Raw genomic sequence first — 26,807 nt, forward strand, 5'->3', positions numbered from 1 at the left:
TCCAAAAGCAAACTACACGGTTATGGTTTTAAAAGCATTGATTTTTGTAATTGAAATACCATTCCTAAATTTCAGGAAATATTTGCATCGGTTTATTAAATATGTAGTAATAAAATTAAGATAAATAAGATACTTTTTGTTCTAATATGCCAGTAATTAAGAATGGTTGTTTTTTGAATCAGACTATATTATAGATAATTACTTTGCCTTATGGCTTCCTACATGCATTAAAATGCACTTGAATGGCATTTACTAACCATAGAGAAAAGAATTGATTTCCTTATGTAGCTCAAAACAGTAATCCTAAACAATTGAAGTCAGCACTATGAAATTATGTCAGCAGACATAATTCAAGATTGAAATTCAAACCGACAGCTACATTAATGCTGGAAAACCAGAAGAGTGCGTTTGAGCTTGGGGAAGGGTGTCACAGCATGCTGGTCTAAAGCAGGGCAGAATATACAAGTAATTCGGGCTTCTGTACCCTCAGACACACTATTTGTGAACTTCTGACTACTCTGTACGTATCTCTGTGTCTATCTCATCAAACAAAAGAACGGTGAAGCAAAGCTGACCTGTGAATTAAAGCGGTTTGCATTCTTTCTTCTGAGGCTGACTTCCATTTTGAGAGGTAATATCTTCTTCTCCGCAGAACTTCCAAGCCACCCAGCTGTAAGATTGCATTACAGTTTCAAAATCCAGTCTTTATAATAGTATATTACATGGCTGGAGTGAAATTGACTCTTCAAAGAAGGTGTTAATAGGATGCAGTAACGGTAGCTTATTTTGATGGGTTTGGAACCAAGAGTTGGTTAAGTGGTTTGCTTTTTTTTTCCTGCAATTCAGGTTCTACTTTATTTTTTTCTTGACAACGCTGTGTAAAACAAAGACATAGCTTTTAAAACTGTCTAACTAATATGATGAATGTCAATCACTTAAAAAACTCCACTGTAGCATAAACACATACTGTATACAGCTTTTATTCTGAATTAGAATAATTGAATCAATGACAGTGATTTGCCAGGATGTCAAATCTATCCATCATATCCTGTCACTACCAGTTTATTTTTTGTGATCAAAATCAAAAAGACTACTATTTTGTCATCAGCTATTTCATTAGTAGTAACAATCAGGTTTTCTCTTCTATATTTTTTAGATATGCCTGTTATATTTTTTATTTCTAAAGACACAAATTCTTTTTAAATCTTTTCAAAATAAAGTTTCAGAACTGATCTGTCAGTTTAATAAAGCAAAAAGACATCTACTTTCCTATGCCAATATATTTAAAATATTATCATTGATGTCTCAAACATTTTTCTCTTTTTGTATTATGTGTAACATTGAATGGAAGTTCTCATTAGATACTTAATTGGGCCTTTTGAAAGCATGAAATAATTTAAATACTTAGGATAAAGTGATTTTTAACAAAGATGAAGTTTTACATAGTACGTCTTTTTAATGTAAATAACAAAAAACACGGTATTTCTTTGTGAAATACAAAGTCACAAGACATATAAATTGCTGCCAACATATTTAAATAGGTCATTGACTTAACATACAGGGGAGAGAATATCATGAAAGTCATAGTCAATTTCTAGTTAACATATTAACTGAAAATTGTTAGCGAGTAGCGCGTGTATTGCACGTGTGCGTATATGTGTGTCCTGTGCATTTACAAGACTTCAATTTCCAAAACTTCTGTAGGTTAATATTAAAGCTGACAAATATTTTGAATAATAAAAGGAACTCCTCCTGCAAATCTGGATTAATTTTTTTCTGAGTCACTAAGCATGCTTTGGAAAATAAGTGTCAGAGTATACAGATGTACAGTTCTGTTTACCTAAGGCAAAAACATGGAGGCAGAATTTCTCTTCTTTTCTTCCAAAATACCGTATCAGTTACAACAACATATGACAGTGACTTGGCTTATCCAGTAAAGCGGTAAGTGAAATCGTGCTATGTACGTGCTACCTGGTGGTATGTAGATATATAGTAGATACGGTGTGGATTTCATTTATTGCACAAAAATCAGTTTCGACTTGGGAAGCCGGAGAAGTGTTTACATGGTGATTTTCTGTGGCTTTTCCCCATAACCGCTCTGTGACTGTCAGGCACCTGTGTACAAAACATCCTTCGGTTCGTTCTTCTCTTGATTTGAAGACAAATATTTAACCGAGGGGTGCAGCTCAGGTAATCGAAGAATGGGTGCAGCCTCTTTTGACAGGCTGGTGCAAGGTGCTGCCGGCTTCTTTTTGCATCTTCAGAGCTCCTTTGTTGGTTTGGATGGAAAATCTGTGCCATCCTTACTTGTGCTCGGAGGGGTCTTTTCCCCAGAGACTGCAGTGTGAGGTTTTTTTGTTTGTTGCGATTTTTTTAAGCGGAACTTCCTACTTTTTAGCAGGCTACAAACTGAAACCACCAAACTCAGCAGGGAAAGAATAGATTCATCCCAGTGAAGACATTCCCAATTCAGCACGAGAACCTGATCTTTACAGAATTGTGACACGCAGTCGAGAAAGCGGTAATGAAATTTAAAACGTTGCGCCTTTAATATGTCAAATAAGAATTCTTTATGTAATTTCTGTTGTGTTGAGGTTTTCAAAATATAAGTATTTGGAACATGAGAAAAATATTATGATAGATTAAGGCTTTTTCTATGTTTGTAAAGAAATTTCAAAAGCAATTTCAAGGATGCAGCTGAATTCAATTTTCTGTAACAGTAGCTACAAGCATCTGAAAATGAGCATTCAGCTACTTCAGATTTGATACATATGGTACTACGCCGCTGGTTTCGTCTTTAAATTTAATATAAAATAGTGATGTTGTTCCAAACACAGCTTTTGGAAAAATGCAAAAGGCTAACCTACAAAAATCCTTTAATATGCCAATATTGGAAAGTGAGCTATTAATCAGGTTTTTCCGAAACCACAAGTTTGTAGCACATCCCTTTAAAAATGTATATTACGAGTATTACACACACATGCACATATTAAACCAGTGTTTCTCCAGGATCATATATTAGAAATTTAATGAAGTGTTCCTCTTTTGCCTGTGAAAACGCTGTCCATAACTACAGAGCACAACAGAAATAGGAAAGAAGATGCTTTTATGCCTTTAAGAGGTGGTGGAAGCAAGTACTATCCCCCATGACATCTCTTGTGGTTTTTCTTTTCTCTTGTGAGCTACCTGAATGCAAGGCCTACATTTCTTTTTTTAATCACACTGAGCACATGATGGTGCTTACTCAATAATAAATGTGCCTGTGTAGAAAAAGAAGCAAAGTGAATCCTCATCATCTTAAGAAAAAAAGGCAACTCGAATGGAGACAAAAAAAAACAAACAAACAAAAAAAAACAAAACCGCAAAACAGAAAGCAAACATTCCACCACAATTTTTTTCAGTTTCTAGTCTAATATAAGCAAATGTTAGATTCATTTTTTTTTCCAAAAATGGTTCATGAATATAGTGGATGCCTACGTATGTATTTCAGCACCTGAATGGATAGACAGATTTTTCAGGAGCGTTGAGCATCAAGAATCCCGGAGCATCTGCTGAAAACTTGGCTGCTTATTTAAACTCTGCCTTTAAACAAATTTGAAAGTTATTAGGCGCTTCGAACTAATTCGCAGACCTTCTGTTCATATAAAAACAAAGACATCTTTTGTGCTTTCTATATTTTTTTTTTGCACGTGGATTTTCTGGTGCTGTAGAACTTAATCTAAAAAATCTTCTAGAGAAGGCAGTGATGGTTTAGACCAGGAGTAAACTAGTAGGATTAGGTCCAGTGGATCTTTTTTAAAATGTTAGCAGATCTAAAGAATTTGTAGCTGCATATTCCTCTATTGAAAATGTATTTTAATGTCTTCTGCCATTGAAGGTAAACGTTAAATCCAAAATGTGGCAAGAATAAAAAAAAAAGTCTTCATTCTATGCTGGCAGAGTTTGAGTTTGAGCGTTCATGCTCTCAGAGTGCTCTCAGCACTTACAGCATCAGAGGCATTCGCTTAAAAAGTCTTGAAAAAAGGCAATTTTGAGTGCACTTTCAGCTACTTTTTTTGGAGTCAGGCTGGAAAGAAAGCTCTGGCTGAAATTTCATGGGGCTAGACACACAGAAGAACAGAAATGATGTCTGGTTTAGATTTGGATGCGAAATCAAGCAGTTTTCAGTGCCAGTATTTTGGGAAAGCATATTGTGCGGAGGAAAAACTGTAAACTCGTTTGAAGTATGTTGCTTGGGTGACGCTTTTCTGCAGTTCGTAGTATTTATTTACGTTATCAAAGTATCTCGGAGCTACTACTCATCGAGCAGGACTGTTTTGTGTTGGGCATCGTTCTTGGCATGGGACTTGCACCACTGCAAAACAAATTCACCTTCCCGACCTATTTTAAATCGATAGGACAGGGATTGTTTTAGCAGGACTTGATGCCATTTCTAGCCCCATCGTCTTCAACGAGCAGCCATAGCCGAAAACTGCAGCTCTGGCACTCAATTCCTGACCAAGGAAGTTTTAATGGGTCCATTTCCTCTCGGGGCACATTCAGCATCTACATGGATCCAGCGGATGAACCGGTCAGGCAACAGATGTACATCTGCTATCCATCGTGTATAACGAAACTCCTGCCACCAGCGTGGCCGTGCACGTGGAAAAGCTAAACTAATGAATAAAGCTGAACTCAGTCAAGACCTGATAGAGAGTGACAGGCGGAGGAAAGCGTGTGGAAGAATTCTCCAGCATGGTGAAATTTCCATCTATGGTGCTTCCCAGACTACGTCCAGGATAGCTCAGCAATTTTGGAAAATTACTTGAGTGAGAAGGAGTTTGACAGTACACTCTTGGAGAGAACGGAATAGTAGCAAGTCCACCTGTGTGGGAGACAGAGCCTTCCCAGGAGCCGCCGCAAAACTGGGGGATCCTTCCCAACTAGCAAAGGGTCATAGATGGGGAGCTTCAAACATAGACCATCAATACGCCGGCTTCAGATAAGCAAATAAAACTTTATCACAACAAAACTCTGGGAAAGAGGACAGAAGCACAAGCGGTATGATAGGTAGGCACAAGTACTTCGTGCCTGATGGAGAGTACAGCAGATAGACACAGTGAAAGAATATATACAAGGGAGCAGAACAGGGGGGTTGTTTTGCAGTCCTTGCCCATAGAAGGCTCTATGAAGTTTTAAATACGTCCTTGCCCAAACAGGTGTTAATCAACAACAGTCCATGCAGAGCAACTGAGTCATAGCTCGGAAAATCATCAGACCCAACAGAAGCTTAGTTGAAGAAGAAATCGAAGAGTTTGAATGCATATTTTGCAAAGTAACGGTGTTGACTTAAATTCAGAGAAATCAAAGTGGACAACTTGCTTCTTTAAAAGCAAAAAAAAAAAAAAATTATAAAATTTAAATGACTGGATTTTTGTTTAATCCAGTCTGACGGAGGGAGTTTTAAAAATAAATAAGCCCTCCCCTACAGCATTTGAAACACAAAACTGCAGACTACGGACTCTGAATATGAATCCAACTTTGCAGAGAGAAATGTAAAGGGTAAAACATAAACTCTTACAGGGAGAAATATAAATTTACTTTGCTTGTGATAACTTAACATATTTATTGTAACAACCAGAAGGTGTTTGTCTGCTGTATCCAGTTCCAGGTAAACCAGAGTCTTTCTGTTGCCCTATATGTAATTTCTGTGGAATAACTGTTCATAAACTTCTCAAAATCCATCAGCGTGGGCCTGACCTGAAGGAGGTTATCTGTGAATCTACAAACTCCTCTGGTGCAGCTGGAAAAGCTCGTATGTCCCAGGAGAGGAAGAACTGCAATTTGCAACCCTCACCGATTTTAGCTGCTGGAGCGTACGTGAGGTCTGTCAGGTGCCTGGAGGCAATTGCAACCTCTGCTGGAGGATTTCATGCAACTTACAGCTCCTGTCAGGCACCTGAAGGTAACAAGGATCCTCCTGGGTCACTCACAAAACCTCTGCTCACCATCTGACCCAGCTGTGATTCGACTTAGGAGGTCAGGCTCCAGCGCCTGAGAAACCATAGGCTTCTGCGGGCCCTGCAAAAACAGTACCGTGGTCCTTTGTGGGGACAAAGGAGCTCCAGCGCACAGCCCACCAGCATCAGAGACGCGTTTTCACCTTCACCCCCTTCAAAATCGTGATCGTCTCACTACGGATATTACTGTGGGGGAGGAAGGGAATAGTACAGACGGCCCTGAAATTCTCTAGTGTGTTAAAACATAGTCATCGGAGGTTCTCAATGAAACTTGAGGGAAAGCAGGTTTCATGGGGACTTTTCTCAAAAGGGCCATCTTTGAAAGAAACAACAGGGATTCTGGCAGCTGGAGGTTTCATGAAAATCTGTCACGCGTGTCAGCTGTACGTGCTAAATGCCCGATCAGATGGTTCCGTTCCTTTGAGGTTTCATTTCTGCAGCCCCTATGAAAACACCTTCATCTTCCGCACAATTGCTACCGAAAACTATCTTAGGGTAGTAAACTATGCTCAGTGAGCTACCCTAAGTAACTGTCTGCTGATACTTTGGGTTTTTTCTTTCTTTACATCTAAGAGAATATTAGGGGAGGAATTAATTTAAAATATGTTCTAAAGCGAGGAACTTGCCAACCTGGCTCCTATCCAAAACTCTACTATCTTTACTACCACGCGTCTCATGCGGATTTCTCCGTCCTCCGCTATTTTCTCTAAGAACTACTAAACAGATAACGTACGTGGGAGACTTGCCTAACATCATCCTCCGGCAGTGATCCAAAGGCAGCTATATTCCGTGCTTCGTTTTCCACCCAAAAAGAGGAACATTTCTTCTGCCTCTCCCACGCCATGCCGAGCAGGGGCTTCGGGGGTCCCTGCACACTTCAGCCGGAGACACGCGCCCGCAACACGACACGTAAACACTCGCTGCCTGAACAAGACCGAACGGCCATCACAGACTCTACTCTCACGTCTGTAATTCATATGCCTGTTTCTAACCAGGAGGGGGGTTGTATTTGGGTATTTGCAGGTGCCAATCATGCTTTTGGTTAGAAACAGGGCTACGGGAGCTCATTAAGCAAGCAGGTGTCTTGTCAAAGAAGAGTTAGTTTAAAAGAAGATGCTACACCATTCCCAGAGCAGAAGAGCCTTGTCAGCTGCACGAGGAGCAATGCTCAACTGCTGAAGCTGAGGACAGGAGCAAATGGAAACAAACTGGGGGGAGGAAAAAAAGAAAAAAGAATGATACGTTTTCAGTTTTCCTAATGCTGTTTATAAATTTAAACCCTAGCGTAACTCTAAACCTGCACATATTACCCAGAGAAAATGAGAGAATATATTTTAATCAATAATACCAGAAAAATCAATTTAAAAAAAAAAAAAAGCCAGACACCTTAGACCATGGAAAGTGAATGAAATAGGAGTACCAATGGCCGGAAAGCCTGGGGGAGGCGATGTGTGTTGTCGGTCCCAGGTTGTTCTTTGCAACTGTAATCTTGCCCCCAAAGATAAATCCCGTGTTAGGCTGCCTGAAGTAAAGCAGCCTAGGGAGGGCATTTTGCTCACTTTATAAATAAAAACCAGGCTAAAAAGAAGTGGTGCAATCCCCTTTCTGTGTTGCAGCCCGGGTGAGAAAGCAGCTCTTTCTGCCCCCTGGAGCAGGGCACGCGCTGACTCCTGCTTACCTTTTAAAAACAATTAAAACCAGTACGTGCACGGGGCGAGGCAATTCCAACACGTGTGTCACCGCATGCGTGTCGGCTTCGCCATCAGCGTGTATGGCTCATCATCTGTCTGCTCCGAACAATAACTGTTAGGTTAGCAGCCTTTTCACTTGTAAATGTAAATATTGTATCTAGAACACAATATTTGAAATACAAAATACAGTGTTATTAAGACAGCGCTCACACATCAATTCTCGTGTGACTATAATTTGTGAAATGCCTTAGGAGGGGCTTATAAATAAAGTATAAGGTGTTATTATGAAATACATTTTAACCAAGTGCACAGAAATGTTTCATTCCTATTGAAATCAATAGCAGAACTCCCAGTAATTTCAGCGGTGAAAAGAGGAGACCCTTGGAAATCGCTGTGTTACACTGAGCAGTACGTTAGAGCAGATTTCAGTCTTCCTGAGTTATACAGCTCTAGAAGAAGAGAGGGGATGAAAACGGGTATTAGAGGCCATTCAGAGCATGATGATGTGCGTTCCCCTCTGGTGCTGCTGGTAGTGGTGCCTGCCGAGGCAGCACATCCCCACGCAGCCGCACGGGACCCTCTGCCCCGACGGCAGCGGCATTGGGAGGTCGCTTGGGCTCCGGGGGCTTCGCCTGTCCCCCAGCGAGCAACCGGGAGCTGGCGCCGGTGCTCAGGCGTGGGAGCCCCTCCACGCTCAGCCCCGTGCCCCAACCCAGCCTTGGGGAAAAGGCTGCGGACACAACAAACAGCGTGATGCTGCCCGTAACCCGCAGAGCCCCCGGCACGCACGGCAGCAGCTCTTCAAGGCAACCAACGCTCCGGGGACCGAATGCCCTCAGCTTCTTCCCGCTGTGCAGCCAGCCGGGGATTTCGCCCCCCCCCCCCCACCGACCTCTCTTCCACGGGGCACAATAAGGAGCCAGTGAGCCAGAAACATCTCCTCTGCGCCGCGGCTGGCCGGCCTGTCGCCGAAATAAGCTGGAGGTTCGTCCGCGCACGCAACTGCTGTATCGCATTGCTGCGCCTGCAGAGGCGCGGGGCTGGGAAAGGCTGCGGCCCCGCAGCATGGCCGGCCATGAAGAAGGCTTCAGAAGGGGCTGGCCGTGGCTTGATGGAGGTCCACCAGTGGCTGGACCGCAGGCGGTGGAGCTGCAAGGGTGGGAAAACCTGGGGAGGACGGGGAAAGGCAACGGGGAGCCGCCGCTGACTGCGTATCGCATCGCACCTGCAGGAACAGCCACCCTGGCACAAAAGCTCTTTTGGGAAGAAGGGATGGGAAGCTCATTTCCATTCCTGGTTGGGTAAAAGTTGGCATTTAGGTAACAAAAACTACATTAGTAGGTATAAACATGCTAAGTGGCTATATAAATGCTGGGTTTGTACCTGCAATTAATTGTTCCCAGGGCTGATTTAGCTGCGCGGGAAGGGACCTGCCTATCGTGGTGTTTAATGCAATGCAGTCTATCCCTGTCTTATAAATATGTAATGTGCATATGCATGTCTGATTAAAATATATATAATTTTAAAAAAAAATCCATGTTTCATTAATATTTGCCAACAGATGGCTTCCAAGTAATTAAAACTGCTTAATGCCGGTATAACAAATATACTTACAACTGGCCAGTATCAATTAAAAAGAAAGATTTCAATCTAAAGGTTTTTGCACGTTTTTGCTTGCTTTGGGCTCTTGATTTTATTAACTATCGTACCGTGCTTTGCGCAAAGCTGCTCTTTGTCCCTAAAGGATACGGAGTTTACGTGCATTTAATCTCGTCTGCAGCATCGCCACGACCTCGGCACCACAACTCTGCTGCTCCGAGTTTGCGGCGCAGCGTTGTCTGCAGCGACAAACGTGCCGAAAGGAAAACATAACCAGCCGAGATAGTACCTTGGCTGTACAAAGGCTGCTTGTGATGCCTGCGCTTTGGCTCAAAACTCCCCGCGCATTGGCTTTTTAATCACGAGATCCCTTTTTCAGCACAGCATCGCAAGTAACGACCGCGCCACAATGAGCCAGCTTCATAGATATGGGAATGTTTAGATTTCCCTGCCAGTGACTAAAGGCCTTTAGCTTTCACTAGCCAGTCCCAGCTCACATTGTTGTTGCCTGTTGATTTGTCTTCTCTCATTATTCCTTGACATGCAGCTCTCCACCCACGCCCACACTAACAACCCTCACACAAAGCGCATTGAGGTATTAACCAGGTTACAAGTTCAATGGAAAATTACACTAAGATTGTGCTGTGTGGCAATATAAAGGGATGGTATTCACTCTCCCAAAGAGCCTGTTAAAAACACAGCTGTTTGGGTTTGGGTTTGTTTTTTTTTTTCTTTTTAAGCATCCTTAACAAAAAACGATTTTTAGAAGTCGGGAATGTATATTTGTGTGTATACGTGTCTATACGTCCTTTACGTATAATTACAACCGATAGACACAGGCGTGCATCGCGTCTCTGCCACTGACTGGCACGATGCAAACTCCCCGCTGGAAATTCTGCTGGATTCTGGAGTTCATTTAGAGCATCCCCAGAAACCCGAGCTAAATAAACAACCTCCTCCTGCTCTCAGCTGCAATTAGATACGTGAACCTATCTTCTTTTTGTTAGCCCAAATTACAGGCTGGTAGAAGTGCTGAAAGTCTATAAAAACGTTTCTTGAGAATCCCTCCTTCTTGCAAACGGAAAATAAATTCAAAATAAAACTTAATGAGATTAACCTAACACAGTAACAAAATTTGCACCACCACACTATAAGGTTAAAAAGAAAATAGTATAATAAAGGAAATACAAAGGCTTTGGCATGGTTTTTACAATCAACAATGGTTAATTTTGATATGTAGTTGTGAACAACTTCAAAACACTTAAGTTTAAAACTCTTGCAAGCACTTTTAATTGATTAGGAATGAATTCTAGATGCACAAAAATGATTGGACTGTGAACAGTAGTACAACTATATCTAAGAACAATTAACTCTTGCCGACCAAAAAGAAACGTATGATGCATGAAAATGTGTATAAAACATCTATAGAATATTCTTGTCAAATATAAATGAAATTAACTTTATTATAGAAATCATTCTGGGAGATTTCTAGGGAAGACAAATACTTACATTTCGACATAAAACAAATTGGATTATATCGAAGACACAATCTACCTTTTATCTATCAAACTCTTTTCTTCATCGAAGTTCTCTCTTAACCCCTGTTTGCACATAGCTTCAGCCGTTAACAACCTTTGGAAATACCAACAGATATTTTTCTTACATAAATCTAGTGCGTATTGTTCCAGGTTTAATTATATGCAATGGAATGATACAAACTTGGAACATCAATCCATAATCTATGAACAGATTGGTAGAAGTATTCGATATATCTTGATAAAACTCTTAAATTCGTGGCAAAGCTTGTTGATCATGGCTTCTTTTTTTTTTTTTCCTTTTCTTTTTTTTTTTTTTTAAAACAACTTCATGACCAACACAGATCAAACATCCATCCAGTCTACATTGTTCTTTTTTTTTTTTCATTATAACATACAAATGCCCATTTACAAATAATACACCAAAATGAATAAAAGTTTGGATACCAAAATGAAGATTTGTTCCAACTGATATAATGCCTTCAGTGTACAAAGGTCCATGTGAAAGTCTTTTCCATGTGTTACAGCATAGGGCACAGTTGCAGTACAGAAGTACTCTGAGAGCCATTCTTCCTTTATAAAATACTGCTGAACATCCAACTGTTGTCCATATAGTCATTTACGGAATTAACACATGTTTTACTGTAATCTTGGCCAGTATTGAGACATATCAGGTTCACTGCCAGGAACTTGAACTGGAACTGACACTCCAGGGGAAATGAGACCTGAAAATTGAGGGGGGAAAATGGATATTTTAGTTTTTCTATGCATAGCACAGGTTTTGCTTTACAGTTTCACAGATTTGTGCTCGTATTGTGGTAAGTATTAAATCTCGACATCTACCAGCCTGCCGAATCAGTTGGGGGGGTTGGGGGAGGTGTATATTTTAAAAACCTGTGCACATCTCACTGATTTGTTGTTATAAATAAACTGTCATGCTTTGAGATAAATGCCAGAGCCTCGGCTCATTTGTATCAGTTGGGAATTCAGCCCAAAATGCACTGAACATTTCTATTCTTTTAAAATGCGTCTGGCTTGCTCCTGGTTACACTGACACTTACCCCTTTTTTACCCTGTTTTGCCTTCTAACGCATAGGTTAATATTTCTACAGGTTTCCTGCCTTTTCGATAACTTCAAATCTTTAGCAAAAAAAAACCAAAACCACAGACATGATAAAAACCCACCCAGTCCTGCAAATACTTTCACGTATGCTTAACGTCACGGGTGTGAGTACCTCTGCTGGAATTTAACGGTGAAATAAGTGCTGCTTTAGAATTTAATTATACAGGGAAGGTTTTGCGGGCTGGGGGCCTCACTGAAGAGCTTCCCACCGTACCGCTGTTCGAACGCCACCTCTGTTAATCAGTCATCTTCCATCTACCCCTCCAGCAGCAGCTTAAAAATCAGACTTCCTGCTCTTGCCCACAAAGTTATACATTTTCCTCTTCTGCCTGGTTCGACAGCCACTAAACCCGACAGAGAGACCTCTCCCATGGGAAGGGAGATACATGGGAAAAAACGGATGGACGGAGCAAGGCGGGGGGAGCGCGGGGCCACTCACCTGTGGAAGTGGTGCCAGAGGTGCCCATCGGCTGGCTGTTCATGTGTGTCTGCATGTGAGGAGGGGTGTATGTGTCATAGCTCCGTCCATTGACCGATGGACTGGTGGGCAGCATGCAAGAGTAGGAGGAGGTCTGGCTGGGTACCGGGGGCTATGGAAGCAAAGGATAAAACAGTGTTAAGTATCGGCTGAGGTGAACACGGCGTTACGCTCTTCTGGGAGGATGTGCCGGCCCTCAGGAGCAGCGTGCACAAGCAAAAATGAGCTTCGCCTTCAGATTCGGGGACTTAGATGTAAAGCCCTATTTAGGAGCTCAATCAAGCAGCCTCTTCCCGGGGGTTTTTGGTCTACAGAAACGACTGTGGACAGTCACCAGAGCCTTTTCAGATGCTCTTGGCGAGCAGATCCCTACGTCTAGATGCTAACGAAGATGTTGCATACATAAACCGAGGAACCACAGCCCTTGTTTGTGCTTACGTAGAAGAAAGAAGTCTCCTGCCGTTTGCAGCCGGAGAGAGACAGAGCAGGGCTGGCATCTTATCTCACATTTGGTGGTGTAACTAAAACCCAAACTGAATACACCACTAACGAGTGGTGTAACTAAAAGTTACTCCACTGAGGCACGCGGGCTGCTCCTGTGTCTGATATGCACGGACGATGTGTGGGTTTGGGGTGACCGAGGCTCCGAAGGGGGATCAACGCACACGTACGTGTGCGTTGATCCCCCTTCGGAGCCTCGGTCACCCCAAACCCATGCCAGCAGCGTCCCAGGAGACCAGACATCTCCATCTACCTAAACACCGACCCCCAAAAACCCCATCTGCCAGGGGGGAGAGCAGCTGCGGGCAGGGGGTGAGAGATGGCACAGTGCCAGGGAAGGACCAAGCAGGGGCATGTCCCACTCCGGGGTGCCGGGAGAGCGGGGACCGGTGCAGCCCCATCACGGGGAGGGCTGCGGGGGGAGCAGGAAGCGGGATGAGTAATTCCTGCTGCCAGCACACGAGACTCGACACGTCTGCACATATTTCCTCCGCCTGCACGTCCCCGACGCACGCCGCCTCCGAAAATACCGACAGCCTCGCTCGCCAAGCGCGCACACGCTGTGCTCTGGGAGAACCCGCAACAAGCTGCGCATCCGCAGGGAGATGCCGATGGTTCGGCTGCCAAATCTCCCGCTCCAACATCGCGTGGCCATCACGCCGTGGTGGCCACCCAGACAGGACTCTCTAGAGCGGCTCACACATGCCAGGTCCCTGCCCAGGTGCCCAGTGGTGAACTGGGGGCCGCCTCCTCTCCCAAGCGTTCCCGTACCAGCCCTTTGATCTTTTGTCATCTGCTCTCAGCCCGCTGCAGGGAACGGCGCCGCCGGCCTCCAACGTCACGAAATAGCGACCCAGCCGACGTCATTTCTTTCCGCGGACTTGCGAGACTCTAACTTTATTTGGTTAATTTTGGTTCAGCAATTAGTAACATAGTAATTGCCGCAGCGAAGGAGTCAGGCTCTCTAATCTGCTCGCCTGTCTCCAGCAGTGGTCAATGCTGTGTGCCTCAGACAAAGCTGCAAAACTCCCGTAATTGGCCAGCACCTTCCTAGGCCAACCCCACCATTAAAAAAGGAGGAATTTTGCATCTGAAAGGTCTATAGAAACAGACCCCAAAGGAATAGATTTCTTCCTAACCCAGCTGGTGATCAGCTAATGCTTTCAGGCATGAGGATTGACAGCTCTTGCAATTCTGGCTTAGCTGGCAAAACCACTGATGCTAATCACATCCTTCCCTCTCTCAGGTGTTCCTAATGCGCCGCCGCCACGTTACCTACGCCAAGAAGGTCAGATCCCTCCAGCAGCTTATTCGGGCAGCAATTTCCACAATACTGCACCAGTGAGTTCCATAGGTTAACCGTGGGCGTTTCCCATAAAGGGTTTTTTCACCCCAGATTTGTTGCCTTGTAATTTTGAGGACTTTTCTCTCTTAAAATTCAGGAAAGGGGCTTGTTGAGCACCAGGACCTTTCCCTCGTGATTCTCCCAAACAGGGCATCTTTTCAGATGCCGGGGAAGCCTTTGGTGCCGGTTTCCCTGCGGTGTGGTTTGGGTCTGTAACCCCCCATCCTGGGGAGGAAGATCCCCCCACCCACACTCCCGCATGCCCCAGGGGCCGCCGAGTCCCGAGGCAGCGCGGTGCCGTGGGACTTACTTGCATAGGCAGGTTGTTGGCCATGGTGAAGCTAGGCATGGGCGGCAGCGCACTGTACGTGTTTGTGAGCGCCGTGTCCGTTCTGCCCAACATGGAACCTGATGTGAAAGAGGAAACTATAATGGAATAGACAGACAGATGAACACATTAGTTTAACAATTACAACTGGCGATACGCTCTCAGAGTCTCATTTTCCCAAGAGGATGGAGGAACGTGAGCGGGTTGGTGGCATTACCGGGGGTGGTCGGTTGTGGGATCGGCTGGTAAACGCTTGTGCTGAAACTACTACTGATGGGAATGTGGCTGGGAGTGTTGCTGGCTTGTCTTCGCTGGTTCCTCAGCTTCTCTTCCCTTCTCCACTTGGCCCTTCTGTTAGAAAACCACACCTGAAAACACAGCGTTTGAGAGACGTGAACGAGCTTACAGGGACCTCCCCCGCGTAGCTCAAGGCCGTGCTGACGGAAAGCTGGCGCGCAGCGCAGCGAAGCAGCGCGCAAAAGCAAACCCCGGCTGCTGTTATTCTCCTCAAGGAAGAGATGGACAAATACCCCATCATAAACAGGGGGCCGCCCTGTGCTTCGAGAAGCCACGAATAACAAAATGAGAACGGTAATAGTGAAAATAATAATAGGCACAACTGCACGGCAGCTCAGTACCTGTATCCTTGCTTCAGGCAGGTCTATTTTAGCAGCTAGTCTCTCTCTTGCAAACACATCGGGATAGTGGGTCCTCTCAAATTCTGCAGAAGGAAATCGTGTTGTGTTAGTCGCGGAAGAGTTAACGTGGCCGACTGTAAAGTCAGAGTCATTCTTGCGCTGCCTGGGCTCTAAACGTTCTTAAGAAACATCGCTGTTAAGGCAAAGCTGAGCTTTCTCTGCGTATGTGTGTGTGTGTGTGTGTATTTGTGTGTTTGTGTGTTAGGGAGGAGGACGCCTTGCCTGCTGGGGGATATTGCCAAGGGGACAGGCAGGCTCGGGTGCAACGCTGCATCTTTCAAGAAGCAGTGAGGGCTTCTGCCTCTGCTGAGGGGGTCCCCAAGGCAGCTCTGACCCTGTGACCAAGAAGCGAAATGGCACGTCGCTAAATAACAGCGGAAAATAAGAAGGAAGATGCGGAGCGGGTCAGAGGCGAGGTGCACCCGGGCTGGTGAGGGAAAAGGGCACCTGCTCCCAGCCCCGGGCAGCAGCAGCAGCGCTGGGGATGGGGAGCGAGCGTGGGGGCAGGCACGGAGGGCTGCTGCCAGCCCCGGCTGCCCGCCCTCGCCTCCCCGGCGTACGGCAACATGGCCTGGCCGGGGATGCGGCACAGTCGGCGGGAGGGGATTTATCCCCAGGGAGAGGAGCCCGGGGTGTAACACCGATATTTCAGTATGATCTGTGCCCGGAGTACGTTCCCTTTGAAAACATTTTAACAGCTTTTGGGGGCACATCGCAGCCACCGATGAATATTTGGAGCTCAATGAATAAAAGAGCATGGAGGGAGCCACAGACTTAAAATATATACATATATATAAGGCACGTGAGTGCCATGTTCAGCTCTTAATACAGCCAGAGCACATTTTGCTCTTCTCTGCTGCTTCTGCCGTAGGAAAATGTCACTCACCTTTCTCAAGGGCTTCGATTTGCTCTTGGGTAAAGGATGTCCTATTTCTCTGCAGCTTTCTTTTCAGCTGGAGTCTCATTTGGGCCTCGTCTGAATCTTCTCCGTTAGAGCTGATGGAGTTAGTGTTTTCCCCTCCTCCCTCTTGTTGCGGACAGCCATCTGCGGAACCAAGAGTTGGAAAGTGAAACGCGGGTACCCTTGTTTTAAGATCCCTATCAGAGAAATAACGTGATCAGAAACAAGTCCGGCCATGTTTGCTGACACCCTCCCTTAAAAACGTCTTGGGTATCAAAGCAACGTTGTGCTAATGAGACGGCTAACACGAAAACATTTCAGTTTCCAGCGTTATCGTAAACATCGGAGACGAGGAATTACGATTGCCTGGTCTTAATTTCATTTTGTTTTTCCTCTGGAATAAAACCCGCACAAAAATACTTTCCCCTGAAAGTGATTCTTTCCATGAATCATTGCTGAAGTGCTATGGCAGTCTCCTCTGCCTGCTGCATTTATTTACCTATTGCTATATTTAAAATAGTGATGTTCAGTATTTCAGATTATCTATAATCAGTAATTCCTATCTAATCAATTAGATGTTGATAGGTTTGCAGAAAATGCTATTAAGAAACCAAACCAAGCTTGTAATCTTTTTTAAAAAATATTTATCCAGTTTTTATTTGAATTCTGCACAGTCAATTTCATTTTAAAGGTTGTGAATTTAGAAGTGCCTGCATTGTTCTGCAGTTTTATTCAACTATTGTATGAGTGTGCATTGCCTTGACACCTATTACTGAGCACAGCTGTAATTATATCATCACCAAGAACAGGCTATAATTGCTGAAAATGGAATTTTATATTTAGATAAAAGGACTGTCCATTCTTTGTAATGTGTTGCACCAGAGAAAAGTAAGATTTCTTTTAAAATTTTAACATGTAATTTTAAAAGAAATAGTAGCGAGTTCACTAACTAGCTAAATACGCTATTCTGCAGCTGAACGTTTGGCATATCATTTAAGCGGTACATTTTTAATTAGGGCATTTCCACCACTTTTAATGTAATTTCTGTCATTAAACAAGGGGGAAAGTTTCATTGTGCTGTGCTTTCGGGCGGTCGCAGGGATGCGTCCCGGGGCCGGGCGGCTTTGCGGGGCGCTGCGGGCACCCCAGGCCGCCGTGGGCCAAAGGAGCGCACGTTTCTCTCGTGGTCCCTAAATTAGCTCTCCCTCTCCTTTCAAAGCATATTTTTCGAGGCGGTTTGATGTCGCATAAAGGGGGAGACGGGCCGAGGGCCGCATGGGCTACTTATGCTAATTCCCTTGAAAAGTTACGCCAAAAATAAATAGCGACACTCCCGCTACATCCTTTAAATATTGTGGGAAATCAACTTTAAAGTAATATCATTTATAATCGGCGAACAATGGCCCCGGCCTTCAAAGCTCGGGGGGAATTGTGACAGGGTCTGGTGGGACCCTTTCAACCACTTTGAAATGTTTTAAAACCCGAACTTTCTCCCCCATTTAAACACAGGGATTCAGCGGCCGTGGTCACCATATGGGCGGCCGCAGCCCCATTGAGGCGGCCGGCGGCGGGTGAATAGCCGGGGGGGGGAGGTTTCGGGGGGGGGGGGGGGGGGAGTTGCTGCCTTTCAGGGGCACACAAAGCCGCCGAGCCCGGGGAGCTCCGCCGCGGCGGGGCAGCCGCCCTGCCCAGCGCCGGTGGCAGCGCCGGGGGCCGCGCCCGCCCGCTGCGGGGGCCGCCGCTTAACCTCCGCCACCGCGCTCATCCATCACTGTCCGCACCGAGCGGACCGGCGCGGACCGGGGGGGGGGAGCGAAGGGGACAGAGGAGGAAGGGGGGGGGGGGGGAGATTGCGGGGGGAGCCGCCCAAAGGCGGCGGGGATGGCCGCCCCCCCCCCCCCCCCGCCCCGCGCCGTCGGGGCCGCGCAGCGCGTCCTGCCTGCGCCGGGCAGCGGAGCGCACCCGCGGAGCCGCCGCCGTGCTTCGCAGGGCCGAGCCCGAACCGGGCACCCCCATTGCCACCCTTCCCACACCCCTCTTACACACTTATTTTTAAACTTTTGCAGCCACATTTTTTTTTTTTTTGTCACCTCGTCTCGGTGCGCTCTCCACCGCCCTCCAAACCTTCGAGCCCGCTAAAACTTTCACCTAGAGTTTAACTCCCTTCTGATTATTTAAGACCCCCGCGCCTGACAATTAAGATATCTTCTTTTTAGACACCCCCCTTTTTTTTTTTTTTTTAAAAAAAAAGCCCCTAAAAGGAACGATCTCAATAGGGCTGTTCCACCTTCCAGACCTAATCCGTAAGAAAGAGAGTGAATGTCCGTCCCTATTATCCTATAGCCAGACCATCTGACGCTGGGTATAGGATTTGTTTCCTGGAAAGAAGAGAAAAAAAAAAAAAAAAAAAAAAAAGACGCTGGGAAATAAAATCATTCCTTAGTTTCTTAGTGTCTTAATCAGTGAGGCGGAAAACAAGCAAAAAAAGATAGCAAACCAATTGCGGCACCTCTCAGCTATAGAGCTGGGATCAAAACATTGTAGCATCTGTTGAAAGAGAAAGTGTCTAAATCCTATAGAAGGCTTTAGTCTTATAAGAGAGGGAGGGAAAAAAAAAAAAAAAAAAAAGATAAGAAACAGTGTCTCGGTGATCCCTAAAACCACTAAATCACTGGAGAATTTCTCCCGGATAGAGATGTCTCTTTTTGTTCTGTCAGCCCTCATGTATCCATTATTTTATTCACTGCTGCATGGCGTTTATCAGATTGAGACCATATTTGTACCCCTCTGAGACCTAACCTCGCCTTATGCTTTTTGAGTAATGGACTCTTAAAATCCAGTAACATACCCCTGCAAGGGAAAAACATTAGAGGGAGCATGAATATTCCAGAGGAAATCCATTTTATTAATTTTAATTTTGCCATGCGGATGTTTTAAGTGCCTGCCTGCCTCCCCCTCGCCTCTCCTGCCCACGCACCCGCGCACCCCCGGCCCCAGACAGCCCTGCCCCGACCCGCACCGAGCTCCGCACCGCTCCGCACCGCTTTATTTCGGTTGCTAATTTGGGAGATGGCTCCCGGGCTCCTGCCGCCCCGGCACGCTCCTGCCCGCGGTACCCCGCGGAAATTGCGCACATCCCCACGCCACGGGGTCGTAGGGGGGTGTCACCACAAGCCTCCAGCAGCTCCACCGACACCCCACCGCACCCACCACTACCACCCCCCCAGACACAGGCGCCTCCACCGCAGCGGCCAAGGGCTGCCTGGCCCCAGGTGCGCCCGCACCGCGCCCGCGCACACCGCGCGGAGCTGGGCCCGCAGACACCGCGCTGCGGCGGGGAGAGCAAGCAGGGGGGCATCCTAAATATCTCCATTGAACACTTTTTTCTAAACAAAAGGAAAAAAAAAACAAACAAACAAACACGATGGGAACGGAGGGCGCCCGGGCCGGTTAGAGCCGCATGGGCGGAAAGTGCGCTGCCCTGCGCCGCGCTCCGCGGTTTGGCTCTCGGATGCGGGGCAGAGAAGGGAGGATGGGGAACCGCGACGGCGGCCCCGGGGCGGGCAGGGATGCGGGGCAGGGATGCGGGGCAGGAGCAGCCCCCGCCCGGCCCCGGGCGCCGCAGGTAGGGGCGAACCGGCGGGCGGCTGTCGGTAGGGTCCGTCCCGGCTCCGGGGGGAGACATCGGGCAAAACAAAATTAAAAAAAAAAAAAAAAAAAAAAAAAGTGGGGGTGGGGGGAAGCGAGGGCTCCGCTCTATCTTTCTAGTGTCCTTCATAGATTGTTTTCTTCTCTTAAAACTGACATGTCTAATTGGCAAGCGGTGCCATATCGTGTCCAGAGGTCTCCTGTGGAACATTTCTACAGCTGTCTCCTTCAACTAGACGCTTATTCATGTCGCCTTAATGAGAAACAAAACGATCTCTAATGAGCAATTACATAGCGACAGAATTGTTCCCATAACAAATTCTTGCGTGTGACAGAAACATCCTTTGTACCAGATATTCCGCACACTGTTACCGATTTTTTTTTCCTTGCGGGGTGAAAACAAAAAGCAGGTTGTTGTATATAGACACCTCTTCTAAAGGAATGACCACAGCCAGGGAGAGAGCCGAGCCTCAACAGAGCCCGTATTCAAAAAGAAGCCATTAACCATCTTAAGTATGTAACGTAACATCCCATTATCCTTCATATTATCCCCTTGTCATTCCTACTACAAATACCTATTAATCTTCAGGATAAACAGTTTCCTATATTTACAAAGTTGTTTCGGGTCCATTGAGGAGGAACTATAATCAGCCCTACGGAGATAGTGACCGATCCTCCCGGCTTCGCAGCCCCCGGCGCGGGAAGGCGGCCGCGGCGGGGAGCGGGAGCCCTAATTACCGGGCTGACGGGCGAGGTTAAGGATCAGCCCCGGAACCCACCCGGCTGCCGGCACCGCACCTCGGCGGCCGCGGCGGCTGCTCCCGGGCCGGGGCCGGGGCTGGAAGCCCTCCCGCCCGCCACCCACCCGCCCGCGGCCGCCCGGGGGGACGCCCTGAGCCACCGTCCCCGGAAAATTGCGCGGCGGTCGGGGAAGGGGCGAGGGGGACCGGCGTCGGGGCCACCTCCGCCGGGCGAGGCCGAGCCGAGCCGGGTCGCCCCGGGCCGTGGAGCGGCGGCCGGGCTGTCCCTTACCTTGGGCGGGCTGCCCGGGTACCGAGGTGCCGGGGTACCAGCCGGGCCGGGTGCCCCATGTCCCCGTCTGCCCGTTCAGCATCCTTAGCTTGTCGTACATCCCGTCGGCACCCATCTGTTGCTTTTCGCTAGCCAGGTTGCGTAGGACTCTGTTTATCGACGACACCTGGAAGGCAAAGGACAGGAAAGGCAATGGTAGTGCGGTAGCGCGCTCCCCGCGAGCCACCCGCGCAACCCCCGCGCCCCTTCCGCGCTGCGGGCGGCCCGACCTGGGCGCAAGTCAGGGGTCCCCCGAGCGCCGGCTGCGCTGCGGCCGCCCCGTCCCGCCGTGTCCCCGACTCGCTTACTGCTGGTGGTGGTGCAAACAAACAAACAAACCACGGGAGGGGGAGAAAAAAAGAAAAAAAAAAAAAAAGGGAAAAAAAAAAACCAAACTAAAAAAAAAAGCCCCAAACCCAACCCTGCAAAACCAGAGTGATGGCTTCGACTGATGCTGGCAGTCCTGAGGCGCTAGGCGCAGGGGTGACCCGCATGTTTTTATTTTTTACTTTTTTTTTTCCCCTCCTTAAAGGCATTTGTCAGATTCTGTATGAAAAAATGCGCCTGACCCTGCCACATGCAAATGATGTGAACCTGCTATCCTCTCATCTGAGACCAAAACAAAGGAAGCAGAGGCTCGCTACGCTACCCAGCATTGTACACAGCACACAGGAAGGTTTTTTTCATGAACTTACACTGGGTATATTATCGTTGGTACAGACCCCCTCTGATAGTAATCTGTCTCGAATCTCCCACGCAAAGATGGAGGGGCACTCTCGTTTATACTGCGCTATTTTGCTTACAACTTCTGGAGTCGCTACTCTCGGTTTACTACCTCCGATTGCCCTGGGTCTGATGGAGCCAGTTTCGTAATACCTGCCCAAAATTTTACTCACACATCCATTCGACACCTGGATAGGGAAGCGGACAGAAAATCACATTATTAATAATTTCAAGACAAAAATAAAATTGTTTAAGTATGCATTAAACAATGACAAGCTTACGTTTTGATTGTCCAGCACTTGGACTTTTGCATCTGCATGGGTCTATAACACAAAAATATACCTTAAATGGTATGAGAACTTACTTAGAGAGTCTTTTTTTTCTTAAAAAAAAAAAAAAAAAAAAACATTCGTGGCCCTACCCTCTACAAAAGTGATACTTTAAAAACATTTGGAAGGAAAAAAAAATCTGGTCAAAACGTAATTCTTTTAGTATTAATGTTAAAATACGCCTTAAATGCGAACAATAGCTAAGCCAGACTAGTCTCCATCGTCCTCACTGCTCTTAGACAGAGTACTTGCGGGGGACAGGGTGAGTGAGGGGTTATCAAGACCTACATTTACAATGTACCCCTGAGCTGCGCCAGATCGCGTTAGTGTCCGTAAAGACAGATTCCGGGCTAAAACAGCGTGGCTTCGAGGGGGGTTCTTTTTATTTTTTTTTTCTTTTGCCTCTTTTTTTTTTTTTCGTTTTTCTTTTTTGAAGAAAAAAAAAAAGGTAAAAATAAAAAAGCAGTAAGCCACGCCAAATGCATACAGATCTCACAAAATCATAAGTAAATATGGGGGGAAGAGGAGGAAGGAGAGGAAACTGAAATTATGCCAAGCCGTATAATTCAGTTTATTACAGCCAACTAACTGTAACGAGAGTGCAGGTTATCACCGGATGGAAATAAAGGGGAACAAAAAAAAAGGGGAAAAAAAAAAAAGAAAAAAAAAAAAAGAAAACATTTTAAAAGGTGTATATATATACGCGTAGAAAGGTCTATTTGCAGCAACAATCAAGATAAGCAGATGGATCGTTTTATTAGGCTGGAAGGCGGGTGGTGGTGGCGGTGATGGTGGGTGGGTGGGTGTGTGGGGGGGGTCGGCAATTAGCGCCTTGGCGGCCAGCGGTGGACAAAGCGGCTCTGGAGCGGAGCGGAGCGGAGCGGTGGGAGGACGGGGGACGCCGCCGCCTTCACCTGCAGGATCCGGGAGATGTCGCAGGGCCGGGCGCCGCTGTGAGCGAGTTCCACGATCTTCTGCCGCGTGGAGTCGGGCAGCGGCCTCCCGTTGACGAACACCCCGCCGAGCTGGTTCACGCCGCTGTGACCTGCGGGGGAAGCACAGCGCCCACCATAGCACCCTCCGCTCCCGCGCACATCCCGCGCCGCTCCGCTCTCCGCGCCCCGCCGCGCAGCGCCGCCGCTCCGCTCCGCTCCCGCCCGGCCCCGCCGCCGTCTTCGCCCGCCGCTCCCGGGGAGCCCACGGCGGCTCCGAGATGCAAACCCCGTCTGTAAAACCCGCGGCAGCGGCGAACCCCCAAACCCAGCGCAAAAAGCCCAGAACATTCCGGGCTGGATCGCCTTGACTTGCTTCCTTGCTTTGCCCTTTTATTTCCCTCCCCCCCCCCCTCCTTTTTCCTCCCCAGCGAAAAAAATAATAAAAACCCCCAAACCCAACCAAAAAAGCCCAAGCCCAACCCCAAGCCCAACCAAGCCTGCCTGCGTCCGCACAGCCGCAGCTCGCTTGGCCGAAAGCAAAGCGAGAGGCTGCCCCGGCAGTGCCCAACCTGAAGCTCCAGGCTTTGGAGGAAGTCTCCCTGGAGAAGCTCTGCTCTACGCGCTCTCCGCTCTCCTCTCTTTGGAGCCTCCTGATAAATTGACTCCAAGAGCCCAGGCTTCTTAGCAATAAATAAGCTCCAAATATAGAAGAGGGGGAAAATATGATGAGCCTCTCTGACATTTGTCTTTAAAATAAAACTAGCTGCACGTCAAGTTTGAGCTTAATTTCTGGAAATAGGCGGAAGTCGCCCCGGATCATGCATGGAAGGCTAATTGAAAAGATCAGTTGGAGCACTTGTGGCAGGCGTGTCACTTTATGACAGTACTCTGCTTTTGAAAATTGCATCGTCACGACAAATAGTAGCATGATAAAACGACCCTTTCTGTCCGCATTTGGATATCACTCAGACTAGATTGAACTCTACTCGCTCTCCCTCCGAGGGAGGCTGCGGTTCGAGGTAGCCGCGGGCTCTGCGCGGACACAACCGAGGGGGCGCGCTCCCCCGCGCAATGGATTCAAAGTGACATCGGGGCTGGGGAATTTGCCGCCCCGGCCCAGCAGCGCGGCCGGCGTGGCGACCCGCGCTTCCCACCGCGGGCGGAGGAGCCCCGCGTCCCTCCCCGCCTGCGCCCCGGGGGTCGGGGCGGCGGGGGGCGGCCGGGGGGCACCGTCCCTCGCCGGCTCCCCCCCGCCACCGCCACCTCCAGCCCCCGTCTATGTCGTGTGTCGTCCCCCCCCCCGCCCCATCCCCGTCGATGCGTGCGGGGAGCCCGTTTCGGAGGGGGGGGGGGGGGGGGGGGGGAGAGACGCTCGCCGACATAAAAAATGGCAGCGGGGAAAGCAAAATCAAAGTTTCACTTAAAAGGTTAAGCCTTAATCATTATATAATTTCCCTGGAGAGCGGTGTAGATCTCGCCCAGTGGCAATGATTATGCGCCTTGTATTCTATTGCTAGTCATCTAATAGGAAAACATATGGTGTCAATTTGGATGCTCTGCACCATATACACCCAGGAGTTATTAACACAAAGCCTGAAGAGCCCGCCGCGACCTTTAAACAAAATAAAGGCTTCACCCGAATGATATCTTTTCTGCGTTTTGCAGTGGCGATCCCAAACGGCCGAGTGAAGGCATTCCCCCCATTACCATAAACCCTCGGCACGCCACGGCCAAGGGCAGCACCGTCGCCGTCCCTGCCAGCCGCAGGTGACACCCTTTCCCCGGGCCTCCGGGGCTCCCTATTTCTCGGGATAAATGAAAATACATCGCACGCACACGCGCAAAACAAAACAACAACAACAACAAAAATTGAAAAAAAAAAAAATTCGAAAAAAAATCAAATTAAAACCACTTCCACCCGAGGTTTTCTGAGAAACCCTCAAAACCAGTGTTTTTCCTGATGCTCATCACACGGAGGGAACACAACGTATTAAGCGATCTAACGAGGGGATGGTAAAAGGGGTCCCGGAGCCGCGCATCCCCCGCGGGATGCCGGGGGTGAGGGCCTGGGGTGAGGGGCGAGCGTCCCGCGCAAGGGCCGCGCAACTCGGCCTGCGCTCCTGCGCAAAGATAAGCGCTCTCCCCCGCGCCGGAGCGCGGCGGGGTTGCGCGACCTCGCAAAATCGCGACGGCCGTCGCGATTTTGCGAGGTCGCGCAACCCCGCCGCGCTCCGGCGCGAAGCTCACCCCGCGGAAGATCCGCGTCCCGGGAAGATGGGGCCTGCTCCGAACTGGCTGGGACCTCATCCCCGGTGTTCCGTGTCCCCCCCGACCTCCGCGCATCCCCTTCCGCCGGCGCGCAAGGAGAGGCCGCTTCTCGCCAACCTCCGCGCCCGACCGCGGGGCCGTGCGCCCCCGCGTTGTTCAAGCGCTTTCCCTTCCGAGAGGCGCGCAGGCCCATCGGCGAGCAACATCAACAACAACAACAACAAAAGGGCCAATAAATAAATAATAAGAATAATAAAAAGGAATAAAATTAATAATCCGCAAAAGCCGTCGGAACCGGGAAGCAAATAAAACCAGGAGGTGGTGGGGAACCGCACCTAGCGCGGTGGTGGCTTTTTCCTGCCCAACTCCCACTGCGGACAGAGCAGGTGGGGGCACACACCGGGGCCTGGGCCACGAACCGGGCGAGCCCCGCTGGCCCGGGGGCCGTGACAGCGCTGCCGACCCCTTCCACGCCGTTACCCGCGCCCCGACGGGGCGGGCTGCGCTCCCGACCGCGCAGGCACCACCGCTCCTCCCTCCCCCGCTCCTGCGCGCCCGCGGCCGCCCCCGCCTGCCCTCCGCGGCCGCGAAGGGGCGCGGAGTCACTTACTGTTCTGCATGTTGGGCTGATAGAGCAGTATCCCACGGGGCTCGCCTATAGCAGTCTATCAGTGACAAAATAGGCGTTAATCAGGGGAGGTAGTGCACACGGTTAAGCTGCAGAGAGGCTAATATCTCACAGGCTTACTTTGTTATGCTTAGGCGTCTTCCCCCGATTAGTTTAAGGATTTGGGGGCTTTAATACCTCAAGGCGAAAATGTACATATGTATCCCTAACACGCGAAAAAAAAAAGAAAAAAAAAAATTAAGAAAAGCAACCCGCCAAGTGGTCTCTCGTTTTAATTGCATGCAGGTGGCGTATTGCCTCGTCGTTAGTGCCCTTCGCTGAGGTGGTGTATTAAGCGGAGCGACAACAATCACAAAGAGAGTCCGAAGTCATGTTTTTAAACTTGCCTGAAAGCGGGGTGGACTGTCCTCTCATACAATTTAGGGACTCGCACATCTGCGTGTCACTAGTTAAAGTCTTCCCTCTAGGACAAAGCAGAAGAAGTACATTAAAAAGTGCGGAGCGACGCCGGGGAAGGTGTGCGGTGCGGTGCGGTGCGGTGCGGGCCGGGGGGAGCGGAGAGGAGGGAGCGGAGAGGAGCGGGCGGCGCTGCGCGGGGGCTGCGCGGTTACCGGCGGCGGGGGCGGGGGGGGGGACACACACAACCCTTAACCGGCTCTCCTGCTTGCTGGGAGCGGGGCTCCATTTTTACCTCCGGGTATTTCCTCGAGGTTTTTTTTTTTTTTTTTTCCCTCCTTTCCCCGCGCCACTACCAACTTTTTTTTTTTTCTCCCCCAAACTCCCCGTCTTGTGATTAACTTCTTTTTTGGTCTTTAGATCTTCCCCTTTTTCACTGTACTGTGACACACGCTGTCTACCTCGCCTCACTGCTTTAAAAAGTAAGAACAGGAGGGGGTGAGAACTGTTAAACAAAGCCTACAGAAAGCGAACAATGGCCTCCATTCTGCTCCTCTACCCAAACCCCGAGTGCAGAAACCCAGGCTCCTTAACCGGCCGCGCAGCTTCCC

At 48.2% G+C, this 26,807-nt stretch overlaps 1 protein-coding gene across 1 annotated transcript; it reads right to left on the reverse strand.

Moving 5' to 3' along the window:
* Nucleotides 1-11,463: 11,463 nt before the first annotated feature.
* Nucleotides 11,464-23,646, reverse strand: PAX6 (paired box 6; the record flags this gene model as incomplete). Its single annotated transcript, XM_082485345.1, is given in 12 exon segments — nucleotides 11,464-11,549; nucleotides 12,387-12,537; nucleotides 14,582-14,697; nucleotides 14,817-14,967; nucleotides 15,238-15,320; nucleotides 16,184-16,342; nucleotides 20,879-21,044; nucleotides 21,613-21,828; nucleotides 21,922-21,963; nucleotides 22,884-23,014; nucleotides 23,474-23,499; nucleotides 23,501-23,646. Coding segments are annotated over 12 exon segments (1,473 nt in total).
* Nucleotides 23,647-26,807: the final 3,161 nt, after the last annotated feature.

The sequence above is a fragment of the Vanellus vanellus genome (assembly GCF_965231255.1).
Source record: "Vanellus vanellus genome assembly, chromosome: 6".
Taxonomy (NCBI): Eukaryota; Metazoa; Chordata; class Aves; order Charadriiformes; family Charadriidae; genus Vanellus; species Vanellus vanellus.